This window comes from Toxotes jaculatrix, chromosome 8 (genome assembly GCF_017976425.1).
Source record: "Toxotes jaculatrix isolate fToxJac2 chromosome 8, fToxJac2.pri, whole genome shotgun sequence".
NCBI lineage: Eukaryota > Metazoa > Chordata > Actinopteri > Toxotidae > Toxotes > Toxotes jaculatrix.
This window is the reverse complement of record NC_054401.1, coordinates 15,502,553-15,521,186: the sequence shown is the minus strand read 5'-3', so window position 1 is coordinate 15,521,186 and position 18,634 is coordinate 15,502,553. Positions and strand designations below refer to the sequence as shown.

Below are 18,634 nucleotides of genomic sequence, written 5' to 3'. Positions count from 1 at the left end.
GAGTAGCCAGCTGTACAAGGTGACGAGCCGACAGATGACAGTCTTCTCGAGAAGAAGTACACTGCAACAGACTGTTTAATTGTTGTTTATTAGCTTGCGGCTGGGTACAGCTTCACAAGATAAATCTTCTGGCTGTGTCATTATCTCATACTTTATCTCATGACTTTGAGCCAAGGCGACCTCCAACTTGAAAAGAAATATACCATTTTTGTTCTCTGCTAATGAGCTGCAGCATACAGATAAGTTGGGGTGTAATCGTGCAAATACAATTTAAAAATGAAAAAGTAAATGAAGCATCGCTGTGTTCTCACCTGGGACATTTACAGTTGACCCAGTCATGAGCTGTCTCCAGGGGCGACGCCCCCTTTCCTGTGAGAGACGGCAGCCTTGGTAATGTAACTGGTAATTCCTCCTCAGGGACTGCAACTGGACCGCAAGACCCACAGTGCACCACAGGGATGGGTGTGCCCCAGTAACGCTGTCTTGAAATCAACCAGTCCCTTAGCTTGGAGCTGGTGAGGTGGCCGCCGACTTTCTGCTCTCTGGCCTTCTGGGTAATGGATTCAAAGGCCTCCTCTCTGGTGAGGCCTGAGAACTACAGAAAGAAGTGTATAAAAAAAGAGCAGCAAGAGAATTCACTTTTTCATTTTCTACAGAAATTAAAGAGAGAAGGTGCACTAGACTTATCATAGTTTAATAATCTAGTCTTTTGTATATTATTGATGGGGTGGTCATCATCAACAGTGCTGACCTCATCAGAGTCAATCAAAGTTTGTGTCCCGTCTTGGTCACTTTTCAGAACCGTTGTCCACTGAAGATTCAGAGCTCTGGCCGCAGACAGATCCTCCTCGCTACTGTCTGGGATACCTGTCAGAAAAAAAAACACAAACATGGACATTCAAAACATTGATCTCTTGAGAGAGTAAAAAAAAAACCCTGTGGTGATGTTAAGCATGCTGTGATGCAAGTAATCATTAACAATCCCTTGGGGTCCACCTCCACACTCTGTCAGACAAACACCCACTGGTTTCACATCATTACTGTAGCGATAATACAGTGGTGCATACATGTGGCAAAAAATTAAATTTTCAAAATGTTAAGAAAACACACACACACACACACACACACACACACACACACACACACACACACACACACACACACACACACACACACACACACACACACCACCAATAACTCACCAATTACAGTGTCCAGATAGCCATCAAACACCTCTTTGTGTGAGATGACCACAGGAACCTCGCGGCCAGTGAACAGGTTGCGAGCTGTGACCTCTGTCAGGGCGTCTGGAGAGCAGAGGGCAGCGGACGTGAGAGAAGCAGCGCTGAATCCCCCGGTAGCTCATTATCAACTATCATCCACTGACATCAAGAAAAACCTCAAGGGAATCCCAATTAACGTAGACTCAGTGAACTACAACCACCACAGCCATACCTTGACTGACAGCATATACATGAGTAAACACATATTTAGCAAAATACTGAGATTAACTGATTGATTTTTTCCCCATTGCACTTTTGCTAATTGCGTACTGCTCAATAAAGAACACGCATAATAAGCAAAAGATCAAACCTTTGCAAATAACCTTTTCAAGTTCTGGCGGCATGGAAGTGCAGAGCCACTTAACCCTTGAAAAAGTAAATGTGTGTCTTTCTTCAAAAAAAATAAAAAATAAAAAGCAGCGTCCTTCCCCTGCCACAAAAAGCAGGAAATTAATACCTTGACAGGCGACAAGCACAGGCTGGGGTCAGTTCAAAGAGGAGCTCACCTCTGCTCGGCTGAAAGGCTTTCTCCAGGGCTGAGCGCACTGAGCTGCTACCATGCAGCAGTCTGTGGGAGGGCAGGATGGCCAGGTAGGCTGCTCCGAACACCGTCTCCGGGGAGGAGCTGTAGGCCGACAGGGTCTCCCCCGTCTCCACCCCGTTCACCTGGGAGATAAGAGAAGAAGCATGTGGGAACCTCTTGGCGTCCAAGTGTCAACAGCTGCTCTGGAGCTGAGTTAATGAGGAGGACCGTCTGTCTCCTCAGGCTGTCACCTACGCTGGTTTATTTTAAAATATCAGGTCCACCACGAACATTAAACACATTACAAGGACATTTTTCAGTCATATTTTGAGATTTGATTAATAGTTTATTAAGTAAATAAGTCCCATTTTCAAATATTTGATTACTGGTGGACACATTTATGTTCCCCTCAAAATTTGCAAAAAACAAAACAAAACAAAAACAAATCTAACAAACATTGTAAATGTAACACCTACTAAACAGCAGCAGGTCAACATTACTGTCACTGTGTGCATGTTAGCATGAAGAGGAACAAGAAGCAGTAAAATTTGTTTTCAACAGAGACAAAGCACATCCTCATATATGAAACTTAGTTGAATATTCCTTGACCTTTACTGTCTTGTACTTGTTTTGCTGTTGTATCTATTCTTTCTGTGAACATTGAAAAAATGCAATTTAAAGTAAGGAATTTTTAAGACTTCAGTTGTGGGCTCTGATGCCTTGAGAAAGGCATTTGTCATCATTTTTTTTTTAATTTTGTGGAAGAAATGACAACTAAACTGATAAACTGTCAACTGGAGCATCTGGGAAATGTGAGATGTGTTCAACATGTGATGTACGTAGCTCTGTGATACACATTAAGGCTACAATGTCTTTAATCCCATTATTATTTAGAGATGACACGCTCATTCTGGGGGTGTTCTCAGGTAAAGACAATTCAGTGAGAAGTGCCAGTGGCAATGTATGATGCTGTAATACCAGACAAGCAGTCATCCAATTAACTTAATGACCGCTGGATTTTATTACTGTGTTCTGGACAAATGCAGTCTCACACCCTGTGACTCCTCTTTTCTCTAGGAATATCAACTGTTTTAAAGTAAGGGACTGACTTGAGTAACACCTTTTCAAAAGAGTGGCTTAATAAGGATGATCATAAAGCTCTCAGTCGGCTTTTTGCCACCACTCTGTCTGAAATGACAGATGCGTGAAGAACTGTAACTACAGCTCTCTGAAAAACTCAATAGAAACTAATTTAAGACATCATCTGTTTTGGTAAATTGCCGCCTGCAGATAGATGCACCCACTGAATGCCGACAACAAAGTGAAGATTTTTCTGTTTTGGTACATGATTTTTAATAGAAACACACAAATGAACAGGGGCATCTAGGAATCTGAAATAAAGCAAGCAATCAGTGCTCGTGGAGAAGGAGATGAAAAACAGACTGGGAAGAAGAAACCACAGGGAAACTCTTAGTGGAAAAAGAGGTTGAAAAAAGGAAGAACGCTGAACGAATTAAAAAAGAGAGCAGAGGGAGAAGATTCACCTTGAGTTTGAAATCAAAGTAACAGCCAGTGCAGTCTCCAATCCAGTTTGCCTGCATGGCTTTGACACCATACCACTCTGGAAGGTCTGCCAGAGCGTCCAGGAGAGGCTGGAAGAAGGAGACAGAAACAAAGACACACGTTTGAGACTCCGTACAAGTTTGGAAAGAGCTAATTTTCCTCTTCGCTTTTGGATTTTTTTTTGTGAGGGGGTCCAGCAGTTCCTCCTAAGTATGTGGCTTTTGAGGATAATGCAATTGACTCCAGCTCAGTGGGGGCTCCTTCAAAAACCAGCCAATTTATTTTGACAAAGCAGAACTGCAGACCAGGTCACATTATGCAGACAAAGAGAGATTTTCAAAAATCCTGACCTCCACTCGCCCTGTTTTCCATGATATCACAAAGCAATCGTCTATAAAGTGTGCACACTCTCATTCACACATGCACAGTCTCACACACACTCACCAACAGTTATTCTACATGATTAAAGGAGGCTATGCATATCAACGAGGCCGAGGCCAAAAAGCCACAGCTGGGTTGAGGCCAGAGATGTTGAAACTCTCCGTTTGCCTTTCACTGTGTCACAATCTATTACCCACTATCCCTCTCACGGTGGGGCTCAGCATGCAGTACCTCATCACGGCGATATCAATACAAACATAAACACCGGCTATAGTCATCACTAGCCTGACTGCAGAATGTGTCAGCTGTGGATTTGGTCCAGAGCGGGAGAGAAACATAAATCCCAGTGAATGTGTGTCAGCATGACTGAGACAGGGAGACGCTGCAAAACAAAGATGTTACCAGCAATGAAGGAGAAAAAAAAAAAGAAAAAACAGAAACAGCGATGACAGATAACTAATGATGGCTTTAAAGTAAGAGGAAGTGAATGTTTTTACTTTACTGGAGAAGAAAATATAGTTTGGCACAGAAGCACGAGGAACTGGAAGATGTGCAGCAAGGACAGGAGTCTCCATGGCAACTAAGAAAAGCTTGAGAGAAAACGCATAGTATAGCAATAACCAAGCACTGTGTGTGTGTGTGTTACACAATGCAGCCATGCAAGTACAGGCATCTTCTGAGTTCAGGGATCTGAACCAGCAAACTCCTCGTCATAAGTCGTTTGTTTGGTTAATGTACCTCAGTGACACAAAACATTTCTAGAAGCTATGGTCACATTTGCGCAGTGTTATAGCAGAACAATAAACTGAGATCTCAGTTTGTGAATCATTTAGGTGTCAGAGTAGCAGACAGGCAGTGTGTGTGCCTGAGTGCAACAAGAGTGATTATGCATGAAATTGAAAACTCTGCGACTGCCACGTGGTAATTTAGCATCCTGCAAGCTCCACATCTAAAAATCCATCTAAGTAATATGTAGTCATCTGCGTCCTGGACGAAACAATATGTTTGTGTTTCATATGGAAACTCTGTCAGTGCAACGTGGAGCAAACTGACAGCTGAACTGATGACCGCTGAATAAATGTCTGAAGTTAATGTTGTCTGACAGACTCGAACACGTGTACGGGCGAGCAGAGAAACACACACGCAGGGAATTACAGCCCAATTACAGCACTTTTTAATTTGGCACGCTCCGGTTTGACACGGCCCTCCTTTCTCTCCATCTGTCTCTCTCACTTCTTTTCCTTAACACCTTCCTCTTCCTTCCTTCCCACTTTGCTGTTCGTTAGAAATGCAGGAACACATTGTCACAGTAGGCTGATTCCACCTCCACTCACACCTCTGACACGGACGAGCATGGGCGACTTCAGCGCTGTGGCTAAAACTGGGCGATGCCTGACTGCGAGCAAAGTGATTTTTTTTTTTTTTCAAACAAAATGACAAAACTGGCAAAGGAATAAACAAACACTCCAAGGACAAACTAGTGTTTTTGCACATTTGATCCCATTTATCAGAAATCACAGTGGCTGACAGTAATAGAAAACTTCTTTTGTGGTTTTCAGATTAATTTCACACTTCCCAGGTGCTGGTTTCTAGGCCTTGCCTTCTCATGGCATGAGTTTGCCTCCTTATTTTGATGAAAACAAGGAGAACCGAAGTGATTAGTCAATTAATCCATTAGTTAAACAACAGAAAAATAGTCTCCAGATATTCGTTTCATTCAAGTCATTTTCCGAGAAGAAAAGTTTAATTTTCTCTGGTTTTAGCTTCTCAAAGATAATGACTTGCATGATTTTGGCACTTTTGTTTTTTTTTGTGATAAGCCTTTTTTCTCAGTAAGTTTTTTGGTCAAACATTCTTCTCCTCAAGGACCAATGTGTGTGTGTTGGCACATGCTTGCCTTCATGTCTAACGATGCACATCCATGTGCTACATGTATAATGCATGAACCGGCTTTCATGTGGATTATTCATATAAGTCCAGAGGGGGTAATTTCACACTGTAGCAGGCCTGTTCACCTCAGAGCAGAATAGGTGCAGGCTTCTCATCAGCCAGCCAGGCAGGCCGCCTGGTGGTATTACCCCGACTCCACTAGTCTTTCTCTCTCCATGGTCGGGAGACACCAGGCTACAAATACCGGTCTCCAGGGGTCTGATTGCAGAACCAGAGAGACAGGGCTGCAGCTGCTGGGACTGAAGTGTCAGCCATGATTGTTATCAGAGAGCTCCGCTGCTGCATTTTGGCCTGCGTAAGGCTGCTGACCAGCCATTCAGACACCACTTGTCACCTACACACACATACAGAATACAGAGGGTTTACTCACATACTCTCTCACACACACACACACACACACACACACACCAAAGAGCTGTACCTTGGCATAGTTTGTGGTCTTGATGAACCATTGTGTGAGCAGCTTCTGCTCCACCAGAGCGCCAGACCTCCAGGAGCGACCATTTTCATCCACCTGCTCATCAGCCAGCACCGTCTGATCAACAGGGTCCCAGTTCACCACAGCCTGAGTAAAACACACACACACACACACACAGTTAAAATGAAAAAGCAAAGCTTAGGAAGTAGCTTGAATTTAATGGACAGACCAAAGGCTTATTTCAGTGTCGTCTCATTTCATTAAACATAATCAAAAGGCTTCGACCAAGCTCTCTTCTTTTCAATTCATTCATTTTCTTCCAATAGTGAGCTGCCTCAATAATTTCTGTGACTGTCCGGGACTTCAAACCCAAACTAACCATATTAGTCCTTCAAAAAGAAAATCAGGATAAGCACTTTTGTGCAAAGTGCATTCCTACCTCTTTCTGATACGCCAGTCCTGCTTCAAAGAGCTTGATAAACAGATACTGCGTCCACCTGTAGTACTCTGGAAGACAAGTGCTCACTTCCTGTCAGTGAAAGCCAGAGTCAGGTCAGGTCAGCAGTGTGAGGTGACATGCACAACTGACTCATCCAAACGTAAAAGCTTCGCAAACCTCTGTTTGAGGCTCAGTTCTTGTATCTACTCACCCGGTCCCAGTTGAAGCAAAGGCTGAGGCTGTCCAGCTGCTCCCGCATGGACTGGATATTACTGAGGAGAGGAGACAGCAACAGCAACATTAGGATGTATATATATGGACACGATCAATGCTCATAAGAACAGATGTGATATTTCCCGTACCTTTTAGTCCACTCCTCTGGGTCAAGACCTCTCTCAATGGCTGCATTCTCAGCTGGAAGTCCAAAAGCATCCCAGCCCATTGGATTCAACACCTGTGTGGTGGACACAGTGCCTGGTATTAGCAAGGAAATCATTAGTGAAATTCTCAGCTTATTAAAATGTGAGTAGTATCACTTTGGGAAAATGTTTTGGACATTTATGATGTTTTTTTTTTTACATTTTATAGACTCAAAGATCAAATGGAAAATAACTGATAGATATTAACTGATAATGGAAGCAATCAACAGTTGCAATCCAGGTATGTATCACGTCGATCTTAAGCCCCCCACAATTTTTTTTTCCCAAAAAAATTAATTTCAATTGAATTCTTAAAATTAAATTTACTTATCTCACTGAAAAAAGCCTGAATATAATCATTCTGGAAAGTGAAGTTCAAACATCACAAAACACATTTTTGAGTGGAGGGGGATTTTAAAAGTCACAAAGAATGAGTGACATTTTGAGAGCTTGGCCTTTGCTTTCTTCATCTGATGTGAGAGGAGAATTTATGCAAACAATACCAGTAAAATCAAAAGTATTCGCTGCACAAGGTCATTTATTCTAAAACATAATGCTGGGCTCTGCAACACACATTGACCCGTGTGTATCCTAATGTGCTGTTCCCTGCTGAGATCTCCAACTCTATTCCACACGGTGGCTAATGCATGCAGACGGACTGCAATTTTCAAGTAAAGGCAGCTGTTATATAATGTAAAAGCCAAACTGAAAGCAAGGTTAAACTCAGAGTGGGAGATCGGGATGTGACAGCTTTGTACTGACCAGATTGATGCAAAAATTTAAGTTGTTTTTCACCCAGTTTCCTAAACAACATCACAATCCACTGTCCTTTTCTCTCTGCTGTGTGTCTGCTTTCTCCCTCAATCCCTCGGTACTTTTTATCCACATCCATTTTATTTTCCCCCTCTAACCTACGCTCTCCTTGACATGAATCACTGTCGGCTCAGGACGACGTCTTTTTCACTCATCTCTTTTTCCCCTTTAGCTTTGCGGCTGTTTTTCTGCTCACTGAGAGAGAGAGAAAGAGAGACAGAGAAAGAGAGACAGAGAGAGAGAGAGAGAGAGAGAGAGAGAGAGAGAGAGAGGAGATGAAAGCACAGGAGTGGAAGGCATGAGTAAAGTAGAGGAGAAGCAGAGTGACAAGGAGTCGAGGACTGGAGAGGATCATTGTACGGACTCTAACGGGTCTGATGTTTCAGACGAACTGGTATCCTTGGTAACTGCATGGGCCTCATTTGTAAAGCCGAGTGCTGGATGGTATTAGGCTACGAGAGCTGAGCGCAGCAGACCACTGCGACTGCTCAGGAGGAATAGAAGGCACACTGAGAGCGAGGCGTAAGCCAAAGATAGCCTATTTAAATAACAAAGCAGGAAAAAACAAGCACCTCATTAGGATGTGTACACTACTATTTTGTTTATTCAGTGTAAATGTGTCGGCAAGAGATGCTGTTACAGGGACTACTGATGGACAGGCTTAGTGAGCTCAATTCTCAGAGTTCAAAGAGATTAACACAGGCACATTATTTTTTCACTGCTAATAGCTTCGGCTCCACTTATCCTAATGTCCACACACAGCGTGAAGGCTAGTCCGACATTTTGCTAACCCGTCATCATGGAGAGTTACAGTACATTTAAGATGAGTGACAAGAAGCAATGGAAGATAGACGTGGGAGTGAGTGGAGGATGATTTTATGACAATCTGTCCGCTGTAATGTGGAGCAAATCAGTGCCAACCGGAGACAGACATGTCCATCCACAGCTCCAGGCTCCTCACGCTGACAGCAAGAAGGATAAAAGTGCTGGGAGTCTGGTTTTGTGAATGTGGAGCCTCTCAGCTAAATGCAAGTGTCCACCTACACAGTTCCAGCTAGAAGCTTCTCTCCATCTGTGGCTGCTTTGAAACGCAACTCCAGCATTTGTCTGTTTTCTCATCACACTAATCGATTGTAACCAAACTGACAACTGCTTCAAAATTCACATCTTGTGTCTTGTTCATTGAACAACTACGGAGCCAAAGCAGAATCAAAAAAGAAAAAAAGAAAAAAAAAAATTAAAGCTGAAGATCCAGAATTGTTTAATTTTTCATAGGAGCCCCTGTGCACAAATACAACTACAGAATAAAGAACAACAAGAAGAAGAGAAGCATGACTTCAATCAATTTTCATTTGCATCTTCAAAGGCTGAAAATGAAAATTATGTAAGTAAAAAATCTCACTTATTGGAGCCCGAGTGCTATCTGTCCACATATATCATTTTGGTTCAAAGGAACGGTTTGACATTTTAGGAAATATCTCCTTGATCTACTGTGGCTTGTTTATAAAGCATCTACCAAATGAATGAATGTAAATACGCTCATTTGCTTCCTTGCTGAGGCTTAGGTGAGAAAATCGATACCACTCTCATGTCAGTGCAGTGGAGGTGGTGCCTATTGGGGAGGGGGGGTGGTTATGCTGGACTATTTCTTGGCCGGGTGCAGTGACTTCCTTTTACTGCTTAAATATAGTTTGAAGTAAGCTTTAGACGTGATGGCAACCTGTTTCCCAGGTTCCAGCTTTACAGTAAGCTAAGCTGCTTGTGGAGGCTTTATATTTCCCTTGACACAGGAGAGTGGTATCTACCTCTCCCAAAATATTGAACAATTCCTTTTTTTTGGCATATGTGCCAAAAATATGTCACTGATTTCTGCCGACTGCATGGAAGCCAATGTAATTCAACTGAACACTGAAATCTTACTTATAAAAACTTCTTCGTCTTTCCAGATGTAGATATGATGTAGAAGCACAGGAACATTACAGTAAAATGTTTCTCAGTGACTTTCAGGGTGTGACCATTAACAAGAGCGTACCTTCCTTAATTAACTGGTGAATAGACGAGACTGTGTGCATACAGCAGAACCAAGTTCACGTTCTGACAGACGCTGAGAGAAAGTCAACTCCCGGGTAGGAAACGCTGGCCAGTCATGTGAAACCAGGCAGAAGCAGAGTGGGATTCTCTCGGCAGGCGAGGGAGAAGATACACACCAACCAGTGTGAAACCCACCAGGAAAAGAAAAAGAAAGAGAGGAGAAGTTCGACTGACACCGACTTTTCCATCAGGATAAATGCAAGGATGGATGATGCGAGGACAGAGATTAACCAAAGAGCTGAACGTAGGTTGTCGCCGTCATGTCAGAAAGTGTCATCTACACCCACCGTTTACTGTACTCAAACAGAGTGCTGGATATCGACTGCGACACTTTGATCTGAAACAGAGGCGAGTCAATAACACACAAGAGTGCTTGAGATGGAGACTATGGATTTTACCTTTGCTTTATTTACACCTAATTTTAACCATGAAAGGAGACCTCATGGGGAGGTTCAAGATCATTGCAGCAGGTTTAAACTCTTCTATTTTCTCCAATTGTCTGCTTACAAGAACGAGGAAAACATTGGCTTGCTTTTAGGCTGCTCATTTCTGTATTTGTATGTGTTGATTTTGAAAAAGTTCAATACATCTCCAAGGTCTCATCAACATCTTTTTGATGATGATGGAATCATTCAATCACTCAAAATCAACAAAACTTCAGGTTGCACCATAAGAGGACAACACATTTGAGAACTAGGTCATTGAAGCAGAAACACAAGTTCATAAAAGCATCAGCTATATGAAAACCAATATGAAGAATCAGAAAAATGTAGGTAAAACAATCAAGCTACAAGTGAGACAATTAACTTCCACATGATGTGCAAATGTACGCTGTTTGAAATCAACACAGCACAGCAGAAATCAAGTACAACAAACACAGAAACATCTAATTACATGCTCCCAGGAAAGTGCAAACTTTAGTCGTGTAATTGAAAGATAGCGGCTGCAAGGAGGTTTTATAATGCTACTAAGGGTACTTAAATAAATGCTATGGTCAGGACACTTTATTATGTGCACTGTGTAAGCAGAAGATGGGTAAAGAGATACAAAGCACCACAGTTCAGAGAGTTGTATATACGATAATTCAGAGCAGGAAAAAGCAGATAAATAAACAGATCTTTTTTAAAGTGAATGGCGTACAAGGTGAAAGCAGACAGCAGTGGTCGGTACTGTATAATGTTATGTACCAAATATAGAGAGCTCCACTGGCTGACTCACTGTTCCAGTACAAACTGGTGGTTTACCAGTAGTACTGGGAGAACATTCATTCATCTTCTACACCGCTTAATCCGTCAGGGTATCGGGGAGCTGGAGCCTTTCCCAGCTGACTATGGGCGAGAGGCAGGGTACACCCTGGACTGGTCGCCAGTCAATCGCGGGGCTGACACACAAACACAGACAACCACACACATACACACTCACACCTAGGGGCAATTTAGAGTAGGCAGTTAACCTAATGGGCATGTTTTTGGGATTGTGGGAGGAAACCCAGAGTACCCAGAGAGTACCCACGCAGGCACAGGGAGCACATGCAACTGGGGGAAGAGTAAAATCAAATTCAAAAGAAGCCAGGAAAGCGGATGTCTCACAATAAATGTTAGTTCACTACAGTAAAATATAGTAAAATATGCTTCTCAAAGGTGCTCCTGAGGATGACACATCCTTTGTGATTTTGGGAGGAAAAAGTCAGTAAAGTATAAAAAAACAGGGACAGTCGAGCCAAAGAAAGAGACTTGTGGTGAGGTGCAGATAACAAACAATAAAGCAAACCCGGGCACATTTTAAAAGTTAAAAGCACCCAGTCATAATTGGTTCATTCTTAAAAAGACAGAAACCTACTGGGAAGTTTTTATTTTATTTTACTTGCCCAAGAACTGTTGAGTCACTGTTTGTGAACATACACAATTCTTTACTCAGTGTAGGAAGAAACTATGACAAGTGAAAAATCTCAATTAACAATGAGCAGGGAAGTGATTCTGTTGATCTGTGATATATTTCATTTTGGTGCAAGAACTGCTCTTAGGATCTGATTGCTCCAGAAAACCATTGCACTGTTCACTGTCAATGGACAAGCCCTTGTTTCTTAATGTAATCTTAATATTATAGTCTTGTAATCGTAATCAACATTCTGTTTCTAGTTTTCTAGTTCTATGCAAAAAGTGGTATTTGAATTAAAATTAAAATAAAATATCTTTAACCTAAGTCTTAAAAAGTTATAAATAAAGTTATTTTACTTTTAAATACTTTAGTTTTCATACCAGCACAGGGTGTATTGTCTCAGCTTGCTTCAGGGAGGACATCCGGACTGGAAGAAGACATTTAATAATAGCAGACATACCTGATGGCCTCTCATTCTCTGGAAGTGACCGATGGCGTCACTGATGGTGTACACTCGCACGTGGCCCATGTGCAGTCGCCCCGATGGGTACGGAAACATGGAGAGGACATAAAACTTCTTCCTGCTGGAACCCTAAGTAAAACAACAGACAGTCAAAATAATGTGCAGAGCTATGAGATCACCTCACGGGATGTGGGGAAAGATCATAAAACTTTAATCTTGAGAGACTGTAATAACAGTGTAGCAGCTCTTTTCTCCGTTATCAGTCAGTCTCTGCTGAATGGGTCCAGTATAAAAGACACTGCATTAATGTGATGAGATCAGGGCAGGAATAATAACTCATCACATACAGAGCCAGAGCACTGGCTGACTTCTGGTGCATTACTGTTATGAGGCTCTAACAGCGTCTGATTATAGTGTCAGAATCTGCATGGCAGCAGTACTGATTATGGATGCTTTACAGTCGCAACACTGTTACCACGGCAACGCAGTAAGTACCGGTTACACCCGGCTATACGTGATTACAGGAAACCTGAGTCATGAATTTTTCAATAAATTAATTAGGACCATGGCTGTCACGAATGCTCTTAATCACTGTCAGCCCGTCCCAGACACCCGCACGGGCAGATCATTAGGATATATAATCAGCCTCAACTCCAGGTCTGAGATCAGCTACAAGGGCCAGGGATAGTAATAGCCGGGAATCATTAATCAATTAATCTTAAAAAAAAAAAAAGAACATACAGATTTGTCCACACAGATATATTTAGACTCACCAAGGTATGAGTACACTTAGCCGAGAACCGTTCCAAGTGGAAATCTTGGTCTGAGGACTTCAGTTCCCATTTTCACTTATTAAACAGCAGTGACAGCTCTTTTTACAGCATGACTGATGTCAGAAAGGGCAGGTCTAAAGGCCAGCACTTCACCCAGCTCATTATATGACAGAATTTCTGAAAATCCACAAGACTGACAGAGTGCATTTACGTGCACATTAGTATCCTGGCTGTGAGTATTATCATTGTTCTGATCATAGCATTTACACTGAACATGAGAAAACCTGGTTATTCATATTTGTGTATACATTTGCTGATTCCAGCTACTCAGACATGAGGATTTGCTGCTTTTCTGTGTTTCATGTATTTGCAAACTGAATATCTTTTGGTTTTGAACTCTTGGTTAGACATATGAAGACTTTATCTGGAACTCCAGAAATTTGTGTTGGGCAGTTTTTCATTATTTTCTGACTTTTAACAGACCATACGTACAGTCTTTATTTTAGCACACTGTGGTTAGCATATCCAAGTTTCACAAAACCAGGATATGATGTTGCACAACATAACTGGGACTCTAGTGCACATGTAAATACTCTCACAGTAACTTAGACTGTTGTTGACAAGCTAAAGCCCGTATAGTAGGCCTATATGAAAAGTAACAAAGGCCTTCTCACCTCCTCCAGTGCATCCTTCCGTCCCTGCGCCATAATTCGTGGGTGCCACCATTCTTCCACCCTGCGCCGGGTCTCTGTCCGATAGTCCTTCTCCCACACTCCTGTCTCGCTGAACAGGGTGCGGGTGCTGGGGGACAGGAGGCGTGCCACTGGACACAGGAGAGGAGCCCTGAGTCGGCCAGATCGGGCTACAGCCAGCGGATACAGAACCAGCCTTCTCACTGACACCTGCATGGTTCTGTCACCTGAAACAGACACACTTCAGTCAGGGCAGGCAGAGGCACAGGATGGTGGTGGAGTTGGTACGATGGTGAAACACAAGTTCTCTCTTTTTTTACATTGGTTGGTTCTGTTTTGTTTTTTACTGTAAAACAAGTAATCTGAAGACATCACTTTGGACTCTATGAACATATTTCCTGACATTTTACGCTTTGGTTAGAATGTCAGTGGATTCCTGCTCAGGCTCAACATGATGTAAAACACTGAAGTCGTTCCACTCTAAATCTAATGAAGGTCACCTCCATGACACCGCAGCTGACACTTTTTCTCAAAAACTGACTTTCAACCAAACCATTCAGGAAAAACTGTTTTTAATGAGAGTTCAAATATTAGTTTGTTTTATGATTAATGTTGACACCGGGGGTGACCATTCCTTCTGAGAAAAAGAGAGTAGAGTAGAGGACGTCAAATGTTTTTGAAAAATAGTCACCTCCAACGTTAAACTGCAGTGTCATTTAGACAATTCTCTCATATCTAAAATCTAAAAAAAAAAAACATTTTTAATAATAATTCTGATGGAATCATTTCACTTAAACAACACAATTTTGTAAAAGAATAACACAATCACATCATCACAAAATATAAAGTATACAGAAATATACAGTATTTTCAGTATTAAAATCAGACAAATTGATACTACCTACAGTCTTAACATTGATTCAGCAATAAAGGAAACACCAAGAATGTTTTACCAAACAGTTAAGAACCTTCACACTTAAGAGATAAAGGAAACAACTCTTGAACAAGTTAAGAGCTCCAGTGAATGCACAGAATAGATAATGCTGCTGCCCGCAAGGTAGATATCTTCAATCATGGTACAATAGGCATGAAAAAGTTCATCCCATTCACAACAGCTTATCCACAGACACATATCGCTGTGGTACGATAATGATCACTCACATCGGTTTTGTATGAGGTGCCCTTGTGCCATAAAAATGCAGCAAGGCCGTTACACTCCTTCACTCAGACAATCAGCATCTGGGCTCACACGATTGGGATCTACGGTACATGTGAGTCCACTTGTTGAGAACAGAGTGACTGATGGCTCGGCTCTGCGGCTCTCCACGTGATTTATTATTTTTTTTCCTCACCACCACCTCTATCGTTTCACAGTCTGTGTTCTTTGCGCCACGTCACTCACACAACAGCATGGTTTTGTGAAATAAGTGGTTTATTCAGCGTGATGTGATTATGCTGTGCCTCACAGTGAGGACTGTTCTTATTACACCGCCTGCCTGCTCAGATGTGAGAATGACATTTTCAATCAGCTTGACTTTCAATTATTCACTCATTTCTCTGCATCGAATCTGCCCTGCAGTTTTAAAAACTAACCTGGATAACTTAATCAGTTCTACAACTAACAACTTGAAAAACAAATTATTTATTTAGCCTCCCCTCTTCACAGAGACTGCAGTTAGGCTAAACTTTCATATGGCTTGATGTTGGTCAGACTGCATGTCAGAAAAAAGAAACAACAATTTGACCTAGATTTGTCTTCTCTACAACACACACACACGCACAGATGTATATAAACACAGTTTCCAAGGTAACCTGAGATATCTGTACAGTGTCTGTTTCCTTTGTAGCACAGGACAACTGCTGCTAAACCTGACCTGACGTGACCTGTCAAAAGAGAATATTTTTTTCAGCCCTGACGCAGCTGGACCTCAGACAGCGAGACCTTTATAGCTGCTGAATGGAAGAAATGATAATCTGTAAGCCACCAGACTGAGATAAAGATGTAAATGAGGTAAACAAAAATTATGAGAGGTTATCTAAAGCCACGGAGAACTCACCAAAAAGGTTATCCTACATTCTACAGTGTTATGAAAATACAAGGATATAGTAGAGAAACAGCTCAAACAGTAGATGCAGAGGTGGGGACATATATGTAGATCTTTAGGAGAGTGAATAAAATAATTATTTTCATCAGCAGGTCAAAAGAAGCACCATGAAAGAGAACAAGACATTTTTGGGCTCAGAATTTAAGAAAATTACATTTTGAATGAAAAAAGTGCCGCTGAACTGCAAGAAACTTCAAGCCTCCATATCATTCATTAAGTCTATGACCAGCCTGAAGGATTCACCGGCCAGGGTGGACAAATCTTTAGGGAATAACTCTGAGCTTTTTCAAGCAAATGAGTGTAAAACCAGCGAAAAGTGCTCTCTCCTCTCCTCTCCACCACCCACCTGCTTGTGGGAATGTGTTTTTCGCTAAATTCTCTCGAGTATAACCTAAGCATCGCAGCGGCCAACGCTCCTCCCTCAGGCTGAGGCTGGGAGAGCCGAGCACTCAAGGTTGTGTGCATCTCTGACGGTGTGAGTGAGTGGGCTGAGGCGAGAGACTGAGAAAATGTTTCTATGGTGACTGGGCTCATCTGCTCGGGTGGCTCCTGTAAAGAGTGACTGAAAACTTCTGCAAACAGAAAGCTGGCTCAGAGGAGGAGAATACTTCACCTGGAGATCTGTGGGACTTCATTACTCTTTTGGTGTTGACCAAAAAACTGTCATGTCCTGTTAGTATAGCCCAGATTCTCAGTCTTTTTTTCCTCCTTATTCTTACTCTTTTCATCATCAGATATTTGCTGATATAAATTGTTAATTTACCCATTTTAGTTTGTCTTATTCAGGCAAAAGTTTTTGATGTCTGGCTTTAAGAATTTCTATTTTGTTAAATAAAAAAACTTGTCAAAAAAAATGTTTGTATGGGCCAAAATTCAGTTATCATATTGGTGCTGGAGTAAAAAAAATTCAGAAACCAATACCAGAACCATGTACAACTCATCCACTAAACTGATGAAATATCCATGATATGGGATTTCTGTTGTTCTGGTGGTGTGACAGAGATGAAATCTTTATCTCCTTCTGGTCTCAAACGTTGCATCATTGATGTTTTCAGGCCTGTTTGGTCACAATATCCACATTACACTGTAATTACTGTGTCAGAAATTTACCGGAGCTCATCGTTCAGCTGACTGACAAAATTAAGTGGTTTAAGGGGTTTGTCAAACAAAAAGCCCAAACACATATCCATGTACAATGACTATATTTTGAACTGTTAGTCAAACAAAACATTGTCTACTTTTTTTTTTAACATTTAACATGCTAAATCAACTAATGATCAATCGCTTATCAAAATAATTGCTGATTATTTGCTTTTATTCGATTAATCGTTGCAGCCCTACTTACGCAGTATGTATATGTTTGTGGAGTAGTCTGATGACAAGGAAAACATTTCTTCAGTCAAACACAATGAGGAACAAACGTACTGCAAATTTAACTCACCAGCACTTGACTTTGCATAAACCTTCTTCACGCTGTCTTGCTTTACAAGCCACCAATATTTTTAAAATGCCTTTTATGCCAGCAGGGCATTGATTAATATATGTACCATCCTGGTCTTTCCACACAACAGCCACCATTCCCCTGTTAAAGAAAGATAAATTGTACTTAAATGTACCTTTCTGTTTTAGTTCCGGGTCCTTTATTTCCGCGTTATGATCCTCATGACATAAAACCAATAATCCATACTAAAAATATTCATGGCAGCTTTTAAATGCGCTGTAAATGACCTGTTTCCTCGATCACGACTCCACCATAGGCGCCGCCATCTTGCTTTCAATAAACTTTATCAACATTCCGTGGGTCAACAACGACAAACCCACGTGGGTGAAAAAAAAAACGGTGCTTTGATATTCCTTTAATACAGCAGGTAATTTTATTTTATTAGATACTTTTTATTCAGCCTTGTGTGATATGCTGCTGGCTGTGTGTGTGTGTGTGTGTGTGTGTGTGTGTGTGTGTGTGTGTGTGTGTGTGTGTGTGTGTGTACGTAAATTTCCATACACACACACCAGAGCTTCACAGTCGATTTCGGTGATTTTACTGAGTGATGCGTCCGCCTGTTACCTTAGCAACCCTGTAATATCATCCTTTTATTAGTATTCTTTTTTAATCCAATTTAATTTTTATTGCAATAAAATTACTGCCTACAGACAGAAAATTCACCAAGAGCCTGCGCTTTATTTGCAGTTCTGTTTAACAGAATCGCTTTTGAATAAGGCAGCGTTTATAGAGGGTTTATAGATTTTAACTGCTTGCTTTTATTAATGTTAAATAAATTGATAATTAATAAACGAATGATTTATTGATCAGCTATTAATAAAAAACAACAACATTTGAGCTGCCAGGTTGTAAATTGCACAAGAGGATGGTGTTTATCCCTTTCTATTTTGGTAACAAGTCAATGACAAATGTTTGTAATGCATTAATAAATACTCATGTGTATTTTACTACTATTTTACTAATGCAGCAGTTATAAATGCTAAAAGGTTTTTGACAAACTCAGTTGTCCTCATTAATGGTTTATTATTGATTTGTAAACCATTGGTAAACTGTTTTATTAACCGTTCATAAAGCCGTTTGTTACTGCATATTTTTTTATTTTTTGTAAAGACTGCCTTTATCTTTCATTGGGGGCCACAGAGAAAGTAGATTTAAAATTATTTTTTAAGTTTAACTTTCTTGTTTAAACCACTTCTTGTTGTTTTTAAAGTTTCTTTTATCTTCTAGTGTCAAATGTGAACCAAACCAAAGTAAATCAGCTCATCCCTCACAAGAAGAATTACCATAAAACATGACTGAAGTAATTCCATGACACAAATTTACTGCCAGCAGCTCCACAAGT

General features: G+C 41.2%; 1 protein-coding gene across 1 annotated transcript in view; it reads right to left on the bottom strand.

Annotated features, from left to right (window-relative positions):
• lars2 (leucyl-tRNA synthetase 2, mitochondrial) overlaps window positions 1-17,550 on the bottom strand; it is a 30,774-nt gene extending 13,224 nt beyond the window's left edge. The window contains 12 exon segments of the mRNA XM_041044383.1: window positions 312-595; window positions 752-867; window positions 1,203-1,307; window positions 1,790-1,949; window positions 3,351-3,458; window positions 6,122-6,265; window positions 6,558-6,647; window positions 6,769-6,829; window positions 6,920-7,011; window positions 12,219-12,350; window positions 13,669-13,913; window positions 17,408-17,550. Of these exon segments, the coding sequence (XP_040900317.1) occupies window positions 312-595; window positions 752-867; window positions 1,203-1,307; window positions 1,790-1,949; window positions 3,351-3,458; window positions 6,122-6,265; window positions 6,558-6,647; window positions 6,769-6,829; window positions 6,920-7,011; window positions 12,219-12,350; window positions 13,669-13,902 (1,526 nt within the window). The 5' untranslated portion in view covers window positions 13,903-13,913; window positions 17,408-17,550.
• Between the last annotated feature and the right edge of the window lie 1,084 nt (window positions 17,551-18,634).